Genomic DNA, 20,835 nt, shown 5'->3' with positions numbered 1-20,835 from the left:
GCAAAATTTGCTTGCCCTTGGATTCAAAGGCCCAGAAAAATGCCTCGAAAACCTCAGTCTAGCCACTTGGAGATTGTGTTTGTGTCTATACCAGCCCCCACAGCCACCCTCCACTTCCTCCTAGCCTAGGAACAGTGGCAAATCTGCCTGGAGGACTCTACAGGGACAGGGAAGAGGAACTGGATTTGGTGTCCTTTGCTGAGGTTGGAAATAGGAGGAAACACGACTTCACTCCTCTCTCCACCCCTTCACTCCCCACCGGCTACCCCCCAACTGCCTGCCCTCACAGTGCATGGATCCCAGATTCCCTACCCACCCTGAGCAGGTCGTGACAGGCGGTGGCATCCAGAAGTAGAAATGGGGGAAGCATATGTTTTCTCTGTACTCATGGAGTGTTGGAGATAGCAACAGGAGTAGATTATGTCAAAGGTAAGCTCTGGCCATAAAGTGATTGAGGTACAAGAAAGGAAAGGCATATGACTTTTCGGGTCTCTCTGGCTGACATGTGTCTGAGCAGACAGGGCAATGCTCCAGTGAATCAGTGCCTACCCAACTTTGGTGAATAAACCCCAAAGTCCCAACTGCAAACCCAAGAGACTATAGAGCCTGGGATCTCTCCACTCGGCCAGATGCAGCCTCCTGGCAAAAAAAAAAAAAGACATCCACAATCATATTGGATCTTTCTATTCCCCAAAACCCTTAGCCAAAGACTTCATTCACAGTGCAGCAGAGCCAATGCCAAATGGACTCATTTGCAAGTAGGGTTAAGATTACTTGCTCTGGGCGCCTGGGTGGCTCAGTTGGTTAAGCGACTGCCTTCGGCTCGGGTCATGATCCTGGAGTCCCGGGATCGAGTCCCGCATCGGGCTCCCTGCTCGGCGGGGAGTCTGCTTCTGCCTCTGACCCTCCCCCCTCTTGTGCTCTCTCTCTCTCATTCTCTCTGTCTCAAATAAATAAATAAAATCTTTAAAAAAAAAAGATTACTTGCTCTGGAGTATATAAGTGTGCTATATGTTTATGTTTTATATTTATATTTTTGACTAATATTTGTTCAGCTTTATGTAAAATTTATTTTAATATAAGAAAATACATAATATTACAAAAATTAAATACTGCAAGGGATTGCTTTAGAACTAATCAAATTATTAAATGATAAAATGCCTTTGCCTTTGCAGTTTACCTTTTCATGAATTACTTAACTAATTAATTTCTGAATCTGTATTCTAACACCTAAAAGTACTAATGCAATTACATTGTTGGCACTGATTAATTGTACATGATGTAGTTTTGGCTTTGGTTTTGTTTGGTTTGCAAAGGCTGGGTAACTGAAGAATATGTCTGGCAAGTTCTGATCTGAAGAGGTCATCCTAAAACATCCGACTCTATGGCCTGAGTCTCCATCCTCTCGGGTCCTCCATGGCCTGGGCAACAGCTGACTACCACCTGTTTAAAAATTCTCCACCCCTGGCTTCCATATCTATTCAGCTGCCTGGTCTTTATCTTGCTTCCTTATCTATGGGGTACCCTTTAAACAAAGAACTCACAGTTTGTATACTCCATCTGTTGCCACTGCTAAGGTGACCAACCACTGAAGTTTTTTTTTTTTTTTTTAATTTTATTTATTTATTTGACAGAGAGAGACACAGCAAGAGAGGGAACACAAGCAGGGGAAGTGGGAGAGGGAGAAGCAGGCTTCCTGCTGAGCCGAGCAGGGAGCCCGATGTGGGACTCGATCCCAGGACCCTGGGATCATGACCTGAGCTGAAGGCAGACGTTTAACGACTGAGCCACCCAGGGGCCCCACCACTGAAGTTTTAAAACCCCAAATCCTACATCTCATAAAACCCACAGTCTTGGGCAAACCAGAGCAGTTCGTCACCTGAGCACCACCCAAAAGACTGAAGCTATATTCAGATTTCAAGTATTACCTTTCAAAGACAGCTACGATATGCGTTCCAGTCTCATTCCTTTAGAAGCAGACATACACAGACTTGAACTTCACACACAAACATACACATGCATACGCACATACTACCTGCTTAAAATCCTTCAATGCCTTCCATTACCTATAGACCTTCAGATGGGCATGCAAAGCCCTCCGTACTGCGTCTCAGACCTACCTTTCCTAACAGATTTTGATGCTCTATTACATTCACTGTACTGGATATAATCATTTAAAAAGTCCGATGGTTTGGATTTGGTTTTCTTTTTCTTAATTATGAAAAATTTCAAACATACAGAAAAGTAGAGAAATAGAACAGTGATCCCTTATGTATCTTAGCCTCAACAACTATCAGCTTTCTGCCAGTATTGTCTATGGAAGGCTTTTGAGTAGGGTTATTATATGATTCAAATATTTCTAGGAGCTTTAGCCTAGATTTTTTGAGTTTTAAATTGGGAAGTTACAGCAACTTTGTGTCATTTCCCCTAAATTCCATGGCCATTCTGTGGTTTGATTCCCTTCAAATTGGCATACATGTATTTGTTCTCTGAACTTTCTTTAAAAAAAAAAAAAATTTATTTATTTATTTGTCAGAGAGAGAGCACAAGCAGGGGGGAACAGCAGGCAGAGGGAGAAGCAGGCTTCTCGCCGAGCAGGGAGCCCGATGTGGGGCTCGATCACAGGACCCCAGGATCATGACCTGAGCCAAAGGCAGACACTTAACTGACTGAGCCACCCAGGTGTCCCGTTCTCTGAACTTTCTAATTCTACTTTGCCCTTTCCACAATGCTTAAGTAGGTCCCACTGTATTTAGCTTAAGTTCCTCTAGAAATGGTTCTGGTCACTTTTCCTGACTCATCTGTCTCTTTGGCCATTTTTTAAAGTACCCTCTATGCCCAATGTGGGGCTCAAACTCAGGACCCGGAGATGAAGAGTCACATGCTCTACCCAACTAAGCCAGGTGCCCTTCTTTGGCCATGTTTAATATGTAATTTGCAACACAGACCATACAACTGTTTTGCCTTCTTTCCTGATAAAGCGGTTGAGCAACCCTACATTACTCTTCAATAAGTCTTCATTTTAAGGAGTTCTACATTAATCATAAACTACCTGTTTCTGTTTTAATACCAAGAAAATCAAAAAGAAAAGTCCTCAGATCTCTTTATCCATTTTTCCCCCCAAAGCCAGGTTTTAATTACTTTCCAAATCTCTTGCCCAACTTCCCTAAAGAAAGCCTAGGGCTGTCTCTGAATTCTCAGTCCTCCTCACCCAGGGTATGTTGGCAAACCAGTTCTCTGGGAAAGAGTGTGGGGGAAGGAGAAAGAGAGAGAGAAAGATGAGAGAGAGAGAGAAAGAAAGAAAGAGGGCCTGATGTGTGGAGTATTCTGATTTTCTTTTTTTTTTAATTTTTTTTAAAGATTTTATTTATTTATTTATTTGACAGAGAGAGAGAGACAGGGAGAGAGAGAACACAAGCAGGGGGAGTGGGAGAGGGAGAAGCAGGCTTCCCGCCGAGCAGGGAACCTGATGTGGGACTTATCCCAGGACCCTGGTATCACGACCTGAGCCGAAGGCAGACGCTTAACGACTGCGCCACCCAGGCGCCCCTGATTTTAATTGTATAAATACTCCCACCCTGATGGAATTTGAACTACCACCATGACGTCACTGAATGGGAGGCTGGGAAGAGATGCCCACCGTCCATGCTCTCTATCTGGTAGGAGCCGACTCTGGCACACCACTCCCTCTCCTCTCAGGCAAAATAACAAAAAGACTGAACACATACCAATGCTATAGCCGCGCGGTCTAGATTTCAACACGGTACTAGCTCTGTGACCTTGGGCAAGTTGCTTAATTCCTCTGAGGCTCAATTTCCTCACTTTTACAATAGGGGTAATAAATACCTCTGTCTCGTGGGTTTTGCTGTGACGTGCACAACTCTTACAATGGTTCCTGACATCCCATAGGCACTCTAGCATTTCCTGTTATTACCCGGGACTGAAGATCAAATGGTGCCGTGTGGAGTTATGGCCACGAGATGGCGTCCCCCTCATTGCCGCGGCGCAATCCCTGTTTACAGAAGTATTTGCAACTCAACATTCAACAAGTCACTGACAGGATCAGATGAATCAACTAACAAGACTTTTCCCCTCTCTTATCTCCTGGCTTAAGCTTCATATTTTCCTTTGAAAAATCCATTAGGAACCCAGCTATTGACTCTTGTGTGTAGCCACCTCTAAAGCTCGATGCAGAAGCAATTTTCAGTCAAGAGTGTCTAATCTTATTTAGTAATTACAGGAATCAAAACAAAAGCCACAGCTGTTCTTGTTACAGAAGGGGTCACCTCCCTAATCTTTGCTCTCCTCATCTCTCTCCTCTCACTCAAAGGAAGACAATATGACTTCAAATGTGACGTCCATTATCATAACATTGTTTCCTGCCCAATCACTTTGAAAGGGGACATAAATCAGTCTAACAATAGTTCAGTTCTATAAATATTTACTGAGCTACTGGATATGTGAGACACTGTGCCAGGTAATAAGGATATAAAGGTAAAAAGAATCATAGAAGGAAAGAATTTGCCTATCGACAAATCTAGATCTTTCCAGAAATAAAATATTAATTTTTATGAACTCAACAACTTAGTTTAAAACTTATATAGAAGAATAAAGGTCCTTGAATAACTAATCTCTATCAGATATTAAGGCATACTGCTAAGTTATTGTTAAACTAATATAACAGGAAAATGAGCATAAAATATACTCATTTATACATGGGAACTTAAGATACGATAAAAAGTGAACCATATATAAGTGGAATTATTTATTATAAAGTACTGGTGGGGGCGCCTGGCTGGCTCATGTCAGTGGAGCGTGCATTCTTGATCTCAGGGTTGTGGGTTTGAGCCCTATGCTGGGTGTAGAGATCACCTAAAAAAATAAAATCTTTAAAAAAATAAAAATAAATATAATAAAAAGTACTGGGAATGAGGCTCACTGTTTGGAGAAAAATAAAGTTGGATCCCTTCCTCTTACTTTATACAAAGGAAAATCCAAATGGATAAAAGATCCAAATGTGAAAGGTAAGATTATAAAGTTAATAGAAGAAAATATGGAATAATTTTGTCACTACAGGATAGAGAATGGCTTATTAAACAAGATCCCAGAAGCTCAAAAATTGATTGGATTTCCCTTCAGCAAAAGGTAGGGATGACAGTCAGGCAGAAGGCATTTACAACATCCAAAAGCCACAGGCGATCACTAACGAGAGTGTACAAGGAAAACTGGCGTACATACACGCACATACATAAATACAAACAGGCAGAGAAAACTCAAGTGGCCAACAGATAGAAGAGGTGTTCATTCCCACTTGTAACCAGAAATATGTAAATTAAAACAACAATAAGAGGAGCGCCTGGGTGGCTCAGTCCATTAAGTGTTCAACTCTTAATTTCGGCTGATCTCAGGGTCGTGAGATTGAGCCCCACATCAGGCTCCACGCTGGGCATGGAGTCTGCTTGAAGATTCTCTCTCTCCCTCTCCCTCTAGTCCTACCTTCCCCCATCCCTGCAAACACGTGCTCCCCCCCCAAAAAAACCCATAAGATACTATTTCACATTCATCAGAATAGCCAAAAATTGCCAAGTGTTGGCAAGGATGTGAAGAAAGGAAACCCTGGTGTTGCTGGCAGGGGTGGGAAATTGTACTGCCATTCTGGAGACCAATCTGTCAGTATTGGTGAAATAAAATATTCATATACGCTTTGACGTAGAGATCCACTTGCTCCTGGGGACATCCCCAAGAGAAACTCTAGCACGGGTTCTTGAGGAGACACAGATAAGGTGTCCCTTGCAGCTCTGTTTGTAGAGGTAGCGAGTTGAAGGCACCCCAAACAAGGAGAATGGGTCAGTAAGGCATGGCGGATGCCCAAGGCTGAACAGCACGCAGCAGTCAGATGCGCTGCACTAGAAGTACAAACAACACTGCGGGTATTTCCAAGAGAAAATAGAAGAAGCAGAACAACAACAACAACAACAAAAGAAGCAAAACAAGATCCGTAGCCTATATCTGGGGGGGCGCAGGACACAGTAGTTAAGAGCAAGGCTGCTGGAGCCACACCACTTGGGTTCAAATCCTGGCCCTGCTGCTTAGTGGCTCTGTCGCCTCGGGCAAGTCCCTTAACCTCTCTGTTTAATCAGTGTCTTCACTTGAAAAAGGAGAGATCATAATATCAAGTACTCTATGTGCTTGTGAGGATTAGCTGAGTTACTGCAAGCACTTAAACAATGCCTGTCAGTTCATGCTCCCTCAGTGTTATTGTTGCTATTATTATCCATAATAATACGAGAGAGGGATCAAGAGTGGAAAAGAAAAATAAAATTTAAACTACAGCGAGGGGCTCCTCGTGGTTCAGTCAGTTAAGTGGCGGCCTCGGTTTTGGCTCAGGTCATGATCTCACAGTCGTGGGATTGAGCCCCGCACTGGGCCCTGCACTCAGTGTGGAGTCTGCTTCAGATTCTCTCTCCCTCTTTCTCCCTCCAGTTCGTACTCTCACTCTCTCTCAAATAAATAAAATCTTAAAAAAAAAACTAGGGTGGAAACTTGTGTGTATGATAATAGTGAGCTATGTATTGAAGGGAATGTTTAATTCAACTCTCTCTGTACCTGAGGTTAAAACACACACACACACCCCTCCCTCCCTGCACCAGCTTACAATACAGTGGAAGACACTGAAAATGTCACCGGCCACGGTAAGAGAATGCATGGGGCAGCAGAGGAACCCAGAAGAGAGACAGGTTAGCCTGCAGCTTCACAAAGGGATTCTGCAGGATAGGAGTGTTGGGAGGCAGGATGATTTAGAGTTTAAGATTTGGGACTTGAAGGGACCCCTGGGTGGCTCAGTCGGTTAAGCATCTGCCTTCAGCTCAGGTCATGATCCCAGGGTCCTGAGATCCAACACTGCACCAGGCTCTCTGCTCAGCAAGGAGCCAGCTTCTCCCTCTGCCTGCTCCTCCCCCTGCTTGTGCATGCTCTCTCTGACAAATAAATAAATAAAATCATAAAATTAAACTTAAAAAAAAAAAGATTTGGGACCTGAGGAGTGCCTGGGTGGCTCAGTCAATTAAGTGTCCAACTCTTGATTTCAGCTCAGGTCATGATCTCAAGGTCATGATCTCGGGATCATAATCTCGGGGTTGTGAGATTGAGCCCCTCATTGGGCTTCGTGCTCAGTGGGGAGTCTGCTCAAGATTCTCTCTCTCCCCCTGTGCCCCCAGCAACCCCCCACGCTCTCTCTCTCAAAATAAATAAATAAATATTTTTAAAAAAATAAAAAAGATTTGGGACCTGAGTTAGGATCACAGTTGTGCCTTTTACTATTCTGTGTGATTTTTGGCAAGTTACATTCCCAGAGTAATTATACCTAGAAAGCACCCAAGCTCTAAGAATATATTACTAGAACTCAAAGACCCCAGCAAAACCTCTCCATAATCTCAGCTATGACTAAACCTCTCAAGTAGTTCATATCTCTTTAAGAACAATTTCCAATCATGTCCATGCCAGTCATGTACAAGTTAATCTAAAGGCCTGAAAATGCATCTGCTCACTGATTTGTTTAGAGTACGTTGTAGAGCAAGCTGTCGCCTTTTTTGTAATTCTCAGCAAAGGAAGGGTGCTAAGGAGTGGGGGGATCACCTCAGATCTTGGAAGCAGAAGGGGGTGATGATGAGGCTAGACTTTAAAATCAGGAGGAGGTAGGGATGCCTGGGGGTGGCTCAGTTGGTTAAGCTGTTAAGCTTCAGACTGGGTTTTGGCTCAGGTCATTATCTCAGGGTCTGTGTTCAGCCGGAAGCCTACTTCTCTCACTCTCCCCCCTCACCCTCTTCCCCCCCCCCTGCTCTCTCTCTCTCTCCCTCTCTCTCTCAAATAAATAGATAAATAAATCTTAAAAAGAAATTGGGAGTTGGTAATTACCAGTCAGAGCCAGAGCGTCTTTTGAGCGACTGGCCTATGAGCGGCCATCAGCCCACAAGCTATTATTGGCAAGTGCAGTGGCGGCATTAAAAGAAAATCTAGCAGGCATACACTGAATCAGTAGCTACAATGTCATTTTGCCCTAAGAAGGTGGTTCTTCATCCAAGAAAGGGGACTTGGTCACTGGAGAGTTTACAAATCCCAATTGCAAAACACTTGCTAGGTTTGTTCATTTTTCTCACAGAAGAAACACAAAAATAAAAATACTTGAGTGGCCTGAAATTTGCTTGGGGAATGACCTTGGAAGTAAAGAAGGAAAAGGACATCACAGCCATTCCTTTAGGCACAATTCCCATGGACAAAGCTGAACAACATGTTCTCCAGCAGCTTGAAACCAAAATCAAGTAAGGGAGAACAGACACACCTCATTCTTTGAAACTGCGAACAATCTCCAACCCAGGAAGTGGCCACCAAAGTCTAGCGTCAAGGTCACAGAGGCGACTCCAGACCACACAAGTTCAGTTACCACCTCCACCACTTACAGGCTTTATGATCTTGTGCAAATTTCTGAATCGCTCCATGCCCCCAGTTTCCCCATCAATAGAATGGGAACCAACGTGATAATAGTATGTACCTGAACAGACACTAGGGAGTGCAGGTTCCATTTCTTTTTATTTTTAAGATTTTATTTATTTATTTGAGAGACAGAGATTGAGAGAGAGCACAGAGGGAGAGTCAGAGGAAGAAGCAGACTCCCCGCTGAGCAGAGAGCCCGACGACGTGGGGCTCAGTCCCAGGACCCAGGGATCATGACCTGAGCAGAAGGCAGACGCTAACCCACTGAGCCACCCAGCCGCCCCAACAGGTTCAGTTTCTTAAAAAGTTAAACTTATCATTAGGCCCAGAAATTGCACCCCAGCTATTTACTCAAGAGAAATGAAAACACATGCCCATACCAAGACTTGTCAGCAAATATTCATAGCAGTATTGGTCATAAGGGCCAACAATCGGCAATACCCCAAATGCCCATCAACTGGTGAATGGATAAAGAAAATATGGTACTACATCCATACATGAAATACATGAATACTATCCAGCAATAAAAAGTAGAACAATACACGCTACAACATGGATGACCTCAGAAACATACCAAGTAAAAGCCAGATGCAAAAAAAAACTATACATTATATGATTCCATTTACATGACATTTTCAGAAAAGGCAAATCTATGTGGAGACAGTGGTTTCCTGGGACTAGGGGTGGGAGTGGCATTAACTGCAAACTGGTCGAAGGGAACTGTTTGAGGTGATGGAAATATTCCAAGACAGTATCACCAAGATCGTATCATCATGGTGATGGTTGCACAACTCTACATATTTAATAAAAATCATTGAATGGTACACTTATAATGGGTGAATTTTATATACATAAATTATAGCTCAACAAAGCTGCTAAAAAATAGCACCTACCTTGTAGGGTTGTTACAATGATAAAATGAGTTAATTTTTAAACAAGATTTATTTATTTATTTTAGAAAGAGAGAGAGAGCATGAGCAAGAGGGGCAAAGGGAAAGGGAGAGAGAATCTCAAGCGGACTCTGGGCTGAGCGCAGAGTCTGAAGCAGGGCTTGATCTCATGACCCTGAGAACACAACCCTGAGATCATGATCCTGAGACCATGACCTGAGCCAAAACCAAGAATCAAACACTTAACCAACTGTGCCATCCAGGTGCCCCTAGATGAGTTAATTTTTACAAAGCACAGTATCTGACATCTAGTAAGCAATGTGTGCTCTACATGTTTTAGCTAAATAATAAAAATCATTATTTGTGGCTATGTGATTCATCACGAGTCAATTACTGACAGTTCTTACATGATTTCCTACAGCACAGGAGGCACAACATCTGAGTACGTAAGCAATGGAATTACTGCTCTTCTATAAAATATGTTTTAAAAATCAGGGGGCGCCTGCGTGGCTCAGTTGGTTAAGCATCTGCCTTCGGTTCAGGTCATGATCCCAGTATCCTGGGATTGAGCCCCGAGGGATGCTCCCTGCTCAGAGGAATCTGCTTCTCCCTCGTCCTCTGCCCCTCCCCCCACTCGTGCTCACTCACTCTCTCCCTCAAATAAATAAATAAATAATCTTAAAAAAAATTAAAACCATACTAAGCTTAAGGTCACTCAAGTAGAGACTTTGAAACTTGTCACATGACCTGGCCTCTACCTGCCACCTCCCCAGGCCACTGCCTTCTTTGCCCAAAAGAACTTCTCTCAGTTCCTTGAGACTCTGGACCACAGTGCTGTCTTTCATACCTGCTGCTGGCTCTGGGGACAAATCTATCTACACTCCTTGTCCATGGTCTAACTCCTGCCTAACCCCTACCTATCTTTCAAGTCTTCATTTAGGGTCACTTTTTCTAGGAAGCTTGTTTGATTCTTTCTTGTTGCCCCAACGCCCCCCACCCCAACACACACACACACACACACACACACACACTTTATACTGAACCAACTTTATGCCTTTTGATTCCCACATCAAAAGATAAATGGTGCTTGTATCCGTCCCCAGGCACTCAGAACAGTACGTGGGACATATGGGGCCTTCAAGAAACACTAGTGCAATGATTCTTAGCCAGGGCTGATTTTGATCCTGCAGACAACATCACCTCAAAAAGTCCTCTCATGCCAATTTTCAGTCACTCCCCACTCCCACTCCCAGCCTCTGGAGAAATCACTGATCCGCTTTCTGTTTTCTCTGAATATGTCATACAAATGGAATTGTATAATATGGAGTTCTTTGCATCTGTTTTCTTTCACTTAGCATATTTTATTGTCACAACTAGGGATGGGGTTACTCCTGGCAGCTAGTGGGTAGAGATCAGGGAGCTGCTAAACATCCTATAAGGTACAGGACGACCCCCACAAGAATGATCCACCCCAATATGTCAACAGTGCTGAGGCTGACAACTCCTACACCTGTGGAATGAAAAGTGTAAGGTAATGAACAAACAGATCATGTTTTCAGGCCTGAAATTAAGGATTGCTCCCACTGCCCTTTCAGATTCTCAAAAAAGTCACGAAAAATGCAATATCCCTTTCTCTCCATAATGTGAAGTTTGTTTCTCCAATGTTATTTTCAAAGAACTCCTCGGGATGAAGAACTATCAGAATCATTATTATCCAGAGCACTGTGGTACTCTACACAGATCCCCCTTCAGACATGACCCCCAGCTCCTGGAGTGTACCAAGCAGACAGCCCTCAGCTGAAGAGTCACCTCAGCCAAGCTCAGCCCACCTTCCCAGGACAGCCCACATCCTGCAACTGACTCGTGAGGGGCTGTAGAGGCCGGGCCAGCTCACCCAGCTTTGGCCTCTCTGTGAAGCCATCCCAGCTTCCCAATTCCTCGTGGGGTTGGCTGAGAATCAAGCATGAAGCCCAATGCCTCCCTCCACCATGAGCGGTGTCCTTCCTTCCCTCCCCTTCTCGCCCCTCCCTTTCCACAGTGGCAGCCAGAACATCAATCCCCAATAAATAAATAAATAAATCCTCCTCTCTGATCTCCAGGAGACTGCGTCCCAACTGTGACACCAAGAAAAATGGCTCTGGCTTCTAAAATGGATTTTGAAACATGGAGGTTTTTAATGTATAAAAAAAAATGCCAACTAATATACAGTGACAGCAAGATTAGTGCAGGCTCATTTCTAGTGACAGAAAGCCCCTCAGTGGTGGTTTGGGAACGGAGGGTAGGGATTGCCAAGGGTCTCAAGGTGATTTGCAGCTCTGTTTGCTACTTGATCATGGTGATGGTTATACAAGTGCATATGCATATGTCAAAACTTATTAAAGGGACACTTCAAATATGTGCAGTTCATTGTATGTCAGTTATAATTCAACAAAGCTCTCCCGTAAAAAAGAGAAGAAAAAGACATTCTCAAGGCCGTAAAGAAAGCCTAAGAAATTAGAAAAAATGTGTATAATCCCTAACAGAATTATTTTCATTTCCTTTAGTTTTCACCCATATGCATACGTGTTTTATAAGGGTCCACTGACAGCACATATTAGCTGTTCTCAGCTGTGACGTTGTTACACTGCTATGAACTGATGAACTGTGAACTGTGAGATGTTCCAACTAAATTTGTTATCAGTTATATTTCAAGATTAGAACCATAATAATGTCAACCTCACTCTCTTGCATTTTGGCATGATTTATTCAGGGAGAAAGCTAGCACACAGAATTTCACACACCCCTTGGTAAATCCTTAGGAAAATGTCAGACCTTGGGAACCGAGATGTAAATACTCCATTGCATCTTGGCAAATATTGTGCCTTAAAACTGTGTCACACATGCTGCTACGTGGCCTTCATAACTGACATTTTCCTTTAAGCAAAGTAAAATATACAAATGGCAATAAATCAGATACATAAGTCTTCTTGTAATCCCCTCCCTGTCCTGCCAATACAAGTTCCCAAAGGCATCTTCCCTCCTTCCTTCCTTTTTCTTCCCTCCTGCCTGCCTTTATCCTTTCTTCCTGCCTGTCTTTCTGGGTAGATAAGACACTCACATGGGTCGCAAATCAAAGGGTTAAATGTTACATCTAACAAAAACTTTGTCTTGCCCTGCCCCAGTCCCCCAACTTCCCTCCTCAAAAGTAACCAGTTTCACAAGTATTTTTGTCTCTCCAACCAGAGATAGCAACATGTACATATATGTATATGTACACCACACACTTAGAAAGCATCCCAACCCTTAAAAAAAAGACAGCGAATGATATACACTGTTTGGCATCTTGCTTTTCACTTATTAATACATAGGATATCATGCAATATTAATATTTAAAGAGCTTCCAAATTCTTTTTAAAGTTGAAAAATATTATAAATCGTGGTGTATTGATATAGTTCCACATTGATGAACATTTAGGTAGTTTCCAATCTTTTGCTATTATAAACAATGTTGTAATAAATAACCCTATAGGACATCATATTGCATGGAGGCAAACATGTTTATAATATAAATTCTTAAAAATGGAATTGCTAGCTCAAAGGGTGTGTGTATTTGCAAACAGAAAGATATTGCTAAACTGCCCTCCTCAGAGGTTGTACCGACAATTTACACTCCCACCAGTTGCATAAGACAATGATTTTCCACAAATCCCTGCCAACACCCTGAGTCATCAAACTTTTTGATCTCTGCCAACTTGATAAATAAAAACATATCATAGTGTAATCCTGACTCACAATTTTTATAAGTATATACAAGCACAATCTTTTATGTCCCATATGTCCATTTCTGTGTATGTTCTGTTCATATCATTAGCCCATTTCTCCCCGGGGCTTCTGTTCTTTACTTTATTTTGTAGCTCTTTCTACACTAGGATAATTAGCATTTTGACTGTGAAATGAACCCAAATATTTTTCCCAGTTATTTTTTGACCTACTGTAGTTTACCAAACAAATTTTTTAAATTTTATGTAATTGAATGTATAAATCTTTTAAAGTTTCTGCATTTAGTATCACAGCTAACAAAGAGGTCTCTACTTCCCGATTTTTTTTTAAAGATTTTATTTTTTTAAGAGAGGGACAGAGAGAGCACAAGTGGCAGAGGGAGAGGGACAAGCAGACTCCCCGCTGAGCAGGGTGCCTGATGCTGGGCTCCATCCCAAGACCCAGAGATCATAACCTGCACTGAAATCAGATACTTAATCAACTGAGCCACCAAGGTGCCCCATCTACTCCCAGATTTTTTTTTAAAGGTTTTTCCATAAGTTTCTCAGGTACTTTAGTGGTTTCTTTCTTTAACATAAAATATTCGATCAGGCTAGACATGTTCCTTGGGTAAGGTGTGATGTATGGGTCCAGCTACATTTTGTTTAAACCTCCCAGTTGTCCCACAACCATTTATTGGACAATCCATCTTTTACTTATTTGGAAAGGCAGTTTATTTAAAGCATTTGTGGTTTCAAATACTTAACTCCAAATTATATGATCAAAGCTCTAGTGATGTTTCAAATGTAGACAATATCACTGACCATGAAAGATAAAGATTTGGTTTACATATCCCACCCCTTCTCCACCCCCTCCTAAATTTGATAATCACATCATATTTAGTTCCTTTATTAGTTACTTTTGCTACTGTAAATAACTGGCTTACACCACTGTTTCTTGTTCCAACAACTCTAGTCAGTACCTAGACTCCTCTCAGTATGTGTAAAGAAGTGTAAATATTTTTTGTTGTTCCCACTCAGTATTATCCACAGAGCCCAATATAAAAGTAATAATAATAATAATAGTATATGGAGGTAGGATGTAGAGACTCAGATCAATGTTTTACCATTCTATGATTCTTAAAATAAATATCCATCAGTCCATATGTATAAATGAATGACTGAATGAATAGATACATACATAAATACATAAATGGAACAATTCTTTCAGAATTTCAATTAATAAATGTAGAAGAAACAAGGGAAATAGAAAGTCACCATTAGAACAACACAATAATAATTGCTGCAGGCAAAATCTGCTGATGAATTATAAAATTGGCAGGTGAAAGTTTAAGGAGGAACAGAACATTTCATAGCTTCAAAGTAGCTCCCCCAAAATATGGGTGGTTTTAACATACAGCCACAAATTCTTTGATGTCCTTCCCTCTAAGAGATGGGTTAAATCTACTCAACCAGTACCCCCACCTCCAAACTAGGCTGTACTTAATGACTCCCTTCCAAAGAATAGAGTATGGAAAGGGGGAAACAGTGATTTTTACAGTAGGGAAAGCTGACAGTTTTCTCCACCTTACCCAAGTGGTCAAGGTTAACATCATGGGTAATTAGTCATGTTGGTATCAGGAACCCCCTGACACAATTCAAGGAGAAGGGCACTTCACCTCTGTGGTATACTTCCATAAAATCCGAATCCCAGCCTAGACATGAAAAAACATCAAACCCAAATTGAGGGGCATTCTACAAAACACATGACCAATACTTTTCAAAAGGGTCAAGGTCAAGAAACACAAGAAAAAGTCAAGAAACTTTCATAGATAGGAGGAGACGAAAGAGGACAACTAAATGCTAGGTGGTAGCCTGGAATGAATCCTGGAACAGAAAAAGGACAATCGCGGAAAAACTGGTGAAATCTGAATGAAGCCCATCTTCTAGTTAATAGTAATGTACCAATGTTAATTTCTTAGTTTTGATCATTATACCATGGTTATATAAGGTGTCCACATTAGGGAAAACTGGATGAGGGGTATGTAGAAACTCTCTACTATCTTTACAACTCTTCTGTAAATCTAAAATCATTCCTAAATATTAAAGTTTTTAAAAATAAGTGATGATTTACTTTTAAAATAGAATATTATTATGGGGCTAAATTTGCTCTTGGATAATTTTAAATTAACATTACTGGAGAAACGTGTAATTTTTCAGTTTCAGTTATTCCAAAGCAATTAGTTCTATTCGCAAGTGGGTTAAAATAGCATCCTTGTTTCATTTTATATGTTCTACTCTATGTAAATGTTTATAGTCTTTGCGTTCTGATGGCTTAAGGTTGTTTTTCTAATGAATACAAATGAGAAATGGAATCTTTATTGTTATGTTTTCCAATTCACAAAATTAGTAACATTAAGAATAATTTTAATAAAATTAAATAGAACTTTAAAAAATTATTCCCTTGCAGTAAATGTAATCCCAATGTAAGACAATATAACATATTCACAAATAGAAATAGGACACACCATTCCCCATTATCCCTCCGATTATCGTGGCAAGGAGGCCTCCTTCTCTCCTGCACTCACTCTCAGAATATGTGCTGATTGTCAAATATGTTCCAGCTAAGCTCTGAGAAGTACAAAAAATGTATAATTTGGGCACTTCTAACTCTGCCCCCATCTCAGAAAGTTCTAACATGTTTCAGTTACACATTCACACATTCCATTCTCACAAGGCTGTACGAAGTAGGGGTTATCATCACGTATGTCCATTTTTAAGAGGGATGACGAAGAAACTGAGGTTCAGAGAGGGCGGGTGGCCTGCCAAAGGAGCACAGCTAAGTGAGAGGCACAGCAAGCATCTCAAACACCCGCTTGGGCCCCACACCCCCGCGCAGGGCAGGGCGGAGACCGGGAGATGCGCGGGCGGTGGGAGCTGTGGGGAGGAGCGGGGAGGGCAGCCACGCCCTCCCCAGGGGGCCCCGCCCCAACCGCCCTTTGGCCAGACTTGGCCCCGAGCGGTTTTCCTCGCGCGGCTGCGCGGCGGAGGCGGGGGGCGGTCCTCCGGGGCAGGCCGGGAATCGGGGCGGGATCGCCGAGTCCCGGGACGGGGCAACGCGCGCTGCTGCAGCATGGGACCCCTGCCGCGCACCCTGGAGCTCTTCTACGATGTGCTGTCGCCCTACTCCTGGTTGGGCTTCGAGGTGACTCCGGGAGCTCCCTTGGCCGGGGCTTGGAGGGCAAGGGCAGAGGGAAGGGGGGGAGCGGGACGCGGGGACCGTGGTCTCGTGAAATTCCTGGCGCCGCCCGATGGGGTTTAGGAAGCCAGGGGTGAAAGTCACTTTGTGTCTCTAAACGGGATACGGTCGCTGGCCAGGTCGAGCCTTTATATCCTAAGGCAGTGCTTTCCCACAACGGTTTGGAATAAGAGGGGTAACTCCTAAGAATCAAGGAGAAATCCACGGCACAGCCACCTCTTAGCCCTCCGATGTTAGTTTTTGGGGGGTGGAGTGCAGAACAGGATGGAGGTTGTCCACTGAGCAAAGATCCTGGGATCGATTTCTTGGGATGGAGCGAGGTTCATGGGATCGATTTCTGGGAGTGGAGAGTTTTGCCATTTAAAACCAAAGTTTAGGGTGTCCGCATAACCCCTACTCTTCTGCACTTAGAGCCTCCGGCTAGTCAGTTGCCAAAGAACACCCCTCCCTCTCCCTCAGCCATTTTCACTCTGTCCATCTTACACTCAGGCTCCCCATCTCCACCTCTGCTCCTGCAGGTCCTGTGCCGGTATAAGAACATCTGGAACATCAACCTGCAGTTGCGCCCCAGCCTCATTGCGGGGATCATGAAAGACAGTGGTGTGAACGCAGCAGCGTTTGGGACAGGGATTTGAGGGAGGGTGGCTTTCAAAGGTCCACGGGGGGCTGCCCTCAAATGGGTCTTTACATTGGCACCAGCAGCTAGTAATTGGCACTCTGCTGAAAACCCGGATAGGGGTCCCCCCGCAAGCCTCAGACCCTTAGGTAGTCTCTCACCAGTGTGCCCAAATTTCCACTTGCAGGAAACCAGCCACCAGCTCTGCTTCCCCGCAAAGCCCAATATCTGAGAAATGATGTTAGGCTCCTGGGACAGCATGTCCAGATTCCTGTGCAGTTCCCCAAGGATTTCTTCTCTGTGATCCTTGAAAAAGGTAAAGAGTGAGATACAGATGGTGTATCCAGTGGAAGGCAGCAGAGTTGCAAATTGTAGTGCCAGGAAGTAGGGGCTGGCAACTACATGAAATGAAACAAAGTTTGGGGAAACACAGGTGAGCGTTAAGTGAGCAGAAGCTTGCGGGGACCTAAGGGGAAGACGAGCAGTACAAACAGGCTATGAGAAATCTGGGTGGAAGGCTAAGGGCAGTCAAGCTCTGTGGATGTCAGAAGCAGGAAAGAGCCAGTCCTCCGTGGGAAACAAGCTAGAAGAGCCCTGTCTCTGAGTATCTCCGCCCCACAGGAAGTTTATCAGCCATGAGATTCCTCACCGCTGTGAGCATGGAGCACCCAGAGATGCTGGAGAAAGTGTCCAGGGAACTATGGATGCGTGTCTGGTCACGGGTGAGGGCAGAGCTCTGGGAACCTACTTGGGAGACCCTGGACAATATGCTGACCCTCCCCTAGAACCTGGTTTCCAGAGGCCTGGTCCTGCCTTCCTCTGTTGTTCACGGGCCTACTGTCCCCCCATCTCACCCCTCACCGCCCCCTTCCTGCGGAATGTTCTCTTCTTCTCAGGATGAAGACATCTCGGAGCCCCAGAGCATCCTGGCCGTGAGTATCCTGGCTCTGTCCCCACCCCTCTCATAGCGAAGCTGACAACAGCTGGCATTTAGGGGCAAAGAGGACACAGTTTTCATTTTGGGTGGAAAAGGTCATAGTTATTTGGGGAGAAAGGATATCTGTGTTTGAGGAGCTGAATTAATGAAAGTTTGGAACTCAGAGGACTCCCAAAAGAATATCTCATGGTTGAAAGGGGAAGTGCAAAATTCTACATGGGTAGGTTTTATTTCATGAAAGAAGTCAGTGGGAGAGAGATGTTACATGTTGGCACTCCCAGATGGGGAGGGATGAAGTATTGGCCCCAAACACTCCAATACCAGACCTCACCGATATATCGAGAGAAGAAAGCAGGAGACTTTACAGACAGGCTTTAAAAAGAAAAATCCCACAGAAGCCTGAGTGGAAACACATGGAAATAGCTCAAAACATTGAAATGTGTGGCAGCCATACACGGGGGTATAAAAAGTAAGTTTTTCTTTGGGATTAAATCAGGAAATTCAAAATGATATTTTCCCTTCAGTTTACAAAAGATACTTGAGGTATATTCAAATTTAATACATAAAACGGCAAATCACAAAGAATTCCTGCAAAGTATATGCACAGGCTTGTCTTTCCACTTACTAACAATCATTTTCCATACCATTATAAACTCTTTGAAAGTATCATTCTTAGTTTCTACACAGCATTCCATTCAGTGGGCCTACTTTTGTTTACTTAACTGTTCCCCTGTTGTTGAACATTTGGTCTGGACACAATTCTCTCATGCAGCCAAGTCAAAGACCCTGTCACATCAGAATGCATCTCGTAACTTCCTGTTTCCCCCTCCAGGTTGAGGAGGTCGGGTTGCAGTGGTTCTCAACCTTGGCTGTATATTTTAGTCACCTGGACCACCTGGGCACTGCCTACCAAAAATTCTGATGTAATTGTTCTAGCGGATGACCTATGAGTGGGATTTTTTAAAAGCTCCCTCGGGAGATTCTAGTATGCAGGCAAATTGAGAACCACTAATCCTAAATGATATCAACAAACCCCAAATTGAAACGTTTATTCTTGTTAAGCCCTGCAGGTGGCTATATCCCTGTGCCCTGCTCTAAAGTCCTCAGGAAATGCCATGAGAATTATAGCCCAGCCCTTGCTTCAAAAGAGCACAAGATATTCAGGAATTCTGAGAAGTAGAAAGGCAAGAGCCCAGACTTAATGTCAGGGGACTTGGATTCTAGCGTTGGCTCTGCCACTAACAAGTTCTTTAATGCCAACCAGGTCATGTACTGCTTCTGGACAGTAGTCCCCTCACTGGTTAATAAAGAGGTTGGGGAGCTGGTTTCTAAGATGCCCTCTGGCTTTCAATTTCTGCACCTTGTTCTTTCCACCAATCACAAGATTTTAAAGGGGGAAAAAAGAAAAACAGCCCCTCATAGCAAAGATAGACCTCTATTTGTGGGTGGGTAAAGGCCTTACCAGGAAAATGGGAGCAGAAAATAAATACCAGAGTTTCTCCTGAGATCCCTACCCCACTAATGCAGACACAGTTGTGTTCCCTACCACATCCCCTCAGGCTGCAGAGAAAGCTGGCATGTCTACAGAACAAGCCCGGGGACTCCTGGAAAAGATCTCAACACCAAACGTGAAGAACAAGCTCAAGGAGACCACCGAGGCAGCCTGCAAATATGGGGTGAGCAACTCTTGATGTGGGTCCCCAACCCCAGTGCTGAAGAATGAGGCTGAGCATCTGCTGGGTCCCCATGCTCCTGTTCTAAAAGTTGCTCCCAACATGAGTCCTCCCAGCTGTCCCAGACAACCTTCATCCTCTCCCTGCCTGCCCCAGAGTCCAAGGAAAGGAAGGGAGGGAGGTAGATGGTGAGAGGAAAGTCAGAGCATCTGAGCATCAGAAACAGAAAACTCCTTAGAGCTGTGGAACCTCAGCTGCTTTGCTTGTATGACCTCAGACAAGTATTGACTCTTAGCCTTCCATCCCAGCCATAATGAACACCTGCTCCATCACCTTACTCCCTGCGCTGTAACTGCTTTATCCAGGCTTTTGGGCTGCCGATCACCGTGGCCCATCTGGATGGCCAAACCCACATGCTGTTTGGCTCTGATCGGATGGAGTTGCTGGCACACCTGCTGGGTAAGTTCAGGTTCATGGTGAGCTGCCCTTGACCCCAGCCCCACCCCCATTTATCAGTTGACCAGAAGGACAGATCCAGAGCAAAAAAATATATATATATATTCTATGCATTTCCAACAATGAAGCCTCATACACAGAAGTTCTCAGGGCTGAATGGGGAGAGGCCACCTTCACCCCCATAGAAGAAAAGGAAGCCAAGCAGAGCTCTTCCTAGAAAACCCCTGGGGGTTTGTGGGGCCAGCCTCTGACTTTGATTTTCTCCATCTAGGAGAGAAGTGGATGGGCCCTGTGCCTCCAGCCATAAATGCCAGACTTTAAGGCTTCCCAAGGGGAAGCAAAACTATTGGGATGAAAAAGCAGACCTTCTGCTTCCCCTTCTTCCACTGTGTGACACTAGGACTCTGATTTCTCTGTCTGATAGAGGTTCCTCTGTGGCCCTGGGGGATGCTGTGGAGGGGGTGGTGTGATACCCCAAACTCTCCTTTCCCTCAGAATAAACTTAATGCCATCAGGCATAATATTTCTGGGTCTTTGTCCTCCCTGGTGTTGTGTGTTCTTCCTGCAGTCACCCCCTGTCCACTCTAGGTGTTTGCGAACAGCTCTTTCCATACTGCGAGCCCCTCTGCCCACCTCAGGGCAACTTATGTGGAAGGAGAGGAAACAGTCCTCTTCAGGGATGGAAAACTAAGCCAGATGGATTTTGCAACTAACCAGTTTGGCAGTTACTATCTTCTGACCAGCCAGGGTGCCTGAAATGGGGCTGGGATCAGAGAG

General features: G+C 43.9%; 2 protein-coding genes across 2 annotated transcripts in view; one reads left to right on the top strand and one right to left on the bottom strand.

Annotated features, from left to right (window-relative positions):
* The window catches only part of KEL (Kell metallo-endopeptidase (Kell blood group)), a 184,157-nt gene that overhangs the window by 149,174 nt on the left and 14,148 nt on the right, over nt 1-20,835 (bottom strand).
* GSTK1 (glutathione S-transferase kappa 1) lies at nt 16,170-20,581 on the top strand. Its single transcript, XM_006749538.2, has 8 exons — nt 16,170-16,322; nt 16,895-16,976; nt 17,180-17,308; nt 17,614-17,714; nt 17,889-17,924; nt 19,489-19,605; nt 19,968-20,061; nt 20,330-20,581. The coding sequence occupies exons 1-8, from the start codon at nt 16,251-16,253 to the stop codon at nt 20,377-20,379; spliced, it is 681 nt and encodes a 226-aa protein (XP_006749601.1). The 5' UTR covers nt 16,170-16,250; the 3' UTR covers nt 20,380-20,581.

Source organism: Leptonychotes weddellii, chromosome 12 (genome assembly GCF_054177405.1).
Source record: "Leptonychotes weddellii isolate Sample4059 chromosome 12, ASM5417740v2, whole genome shotgun sequence".
Lineage (NCBI taxonomy): Eukaryota > Metazoa > Chordata > Mammalia > Carnivora > Phocidae > Leptonychotes > Leptonychotes weddellii.
Note: the sequence above shows the minus strand (reverse complement) of the source record. Positions and strands in the feature narration are given on the sequence as shown.

What these genes read in the sequence shown, in the direction of transcription:
- GSTK1 (XM_006749538.2), top strand. Translation starts at nt 16,251, where the DNA reads ATGGGACCCCTGCCGCGCACCCTGGAGCTCTTCTACGATGTGCTGTCG. An exon ending in ACTCCTGGTTGGGCTTCGAG is followed by an intron (nt 16,323 to 16,894) that starts GTGACTCCGGGA and finishes CTGCTCCTGCAG; the next exon opens with GTCCTGTGCCGGTATAAGAA. An exon ending in AGGCAGCCTGCAAATATGGG is followed by an intron (nt 19,606 to 19,967) that starts GTGAGCAACTCT and finishes TGCTTTATCCAG; the next exon opens with GCTTTTGGGCTGCCGATCAC.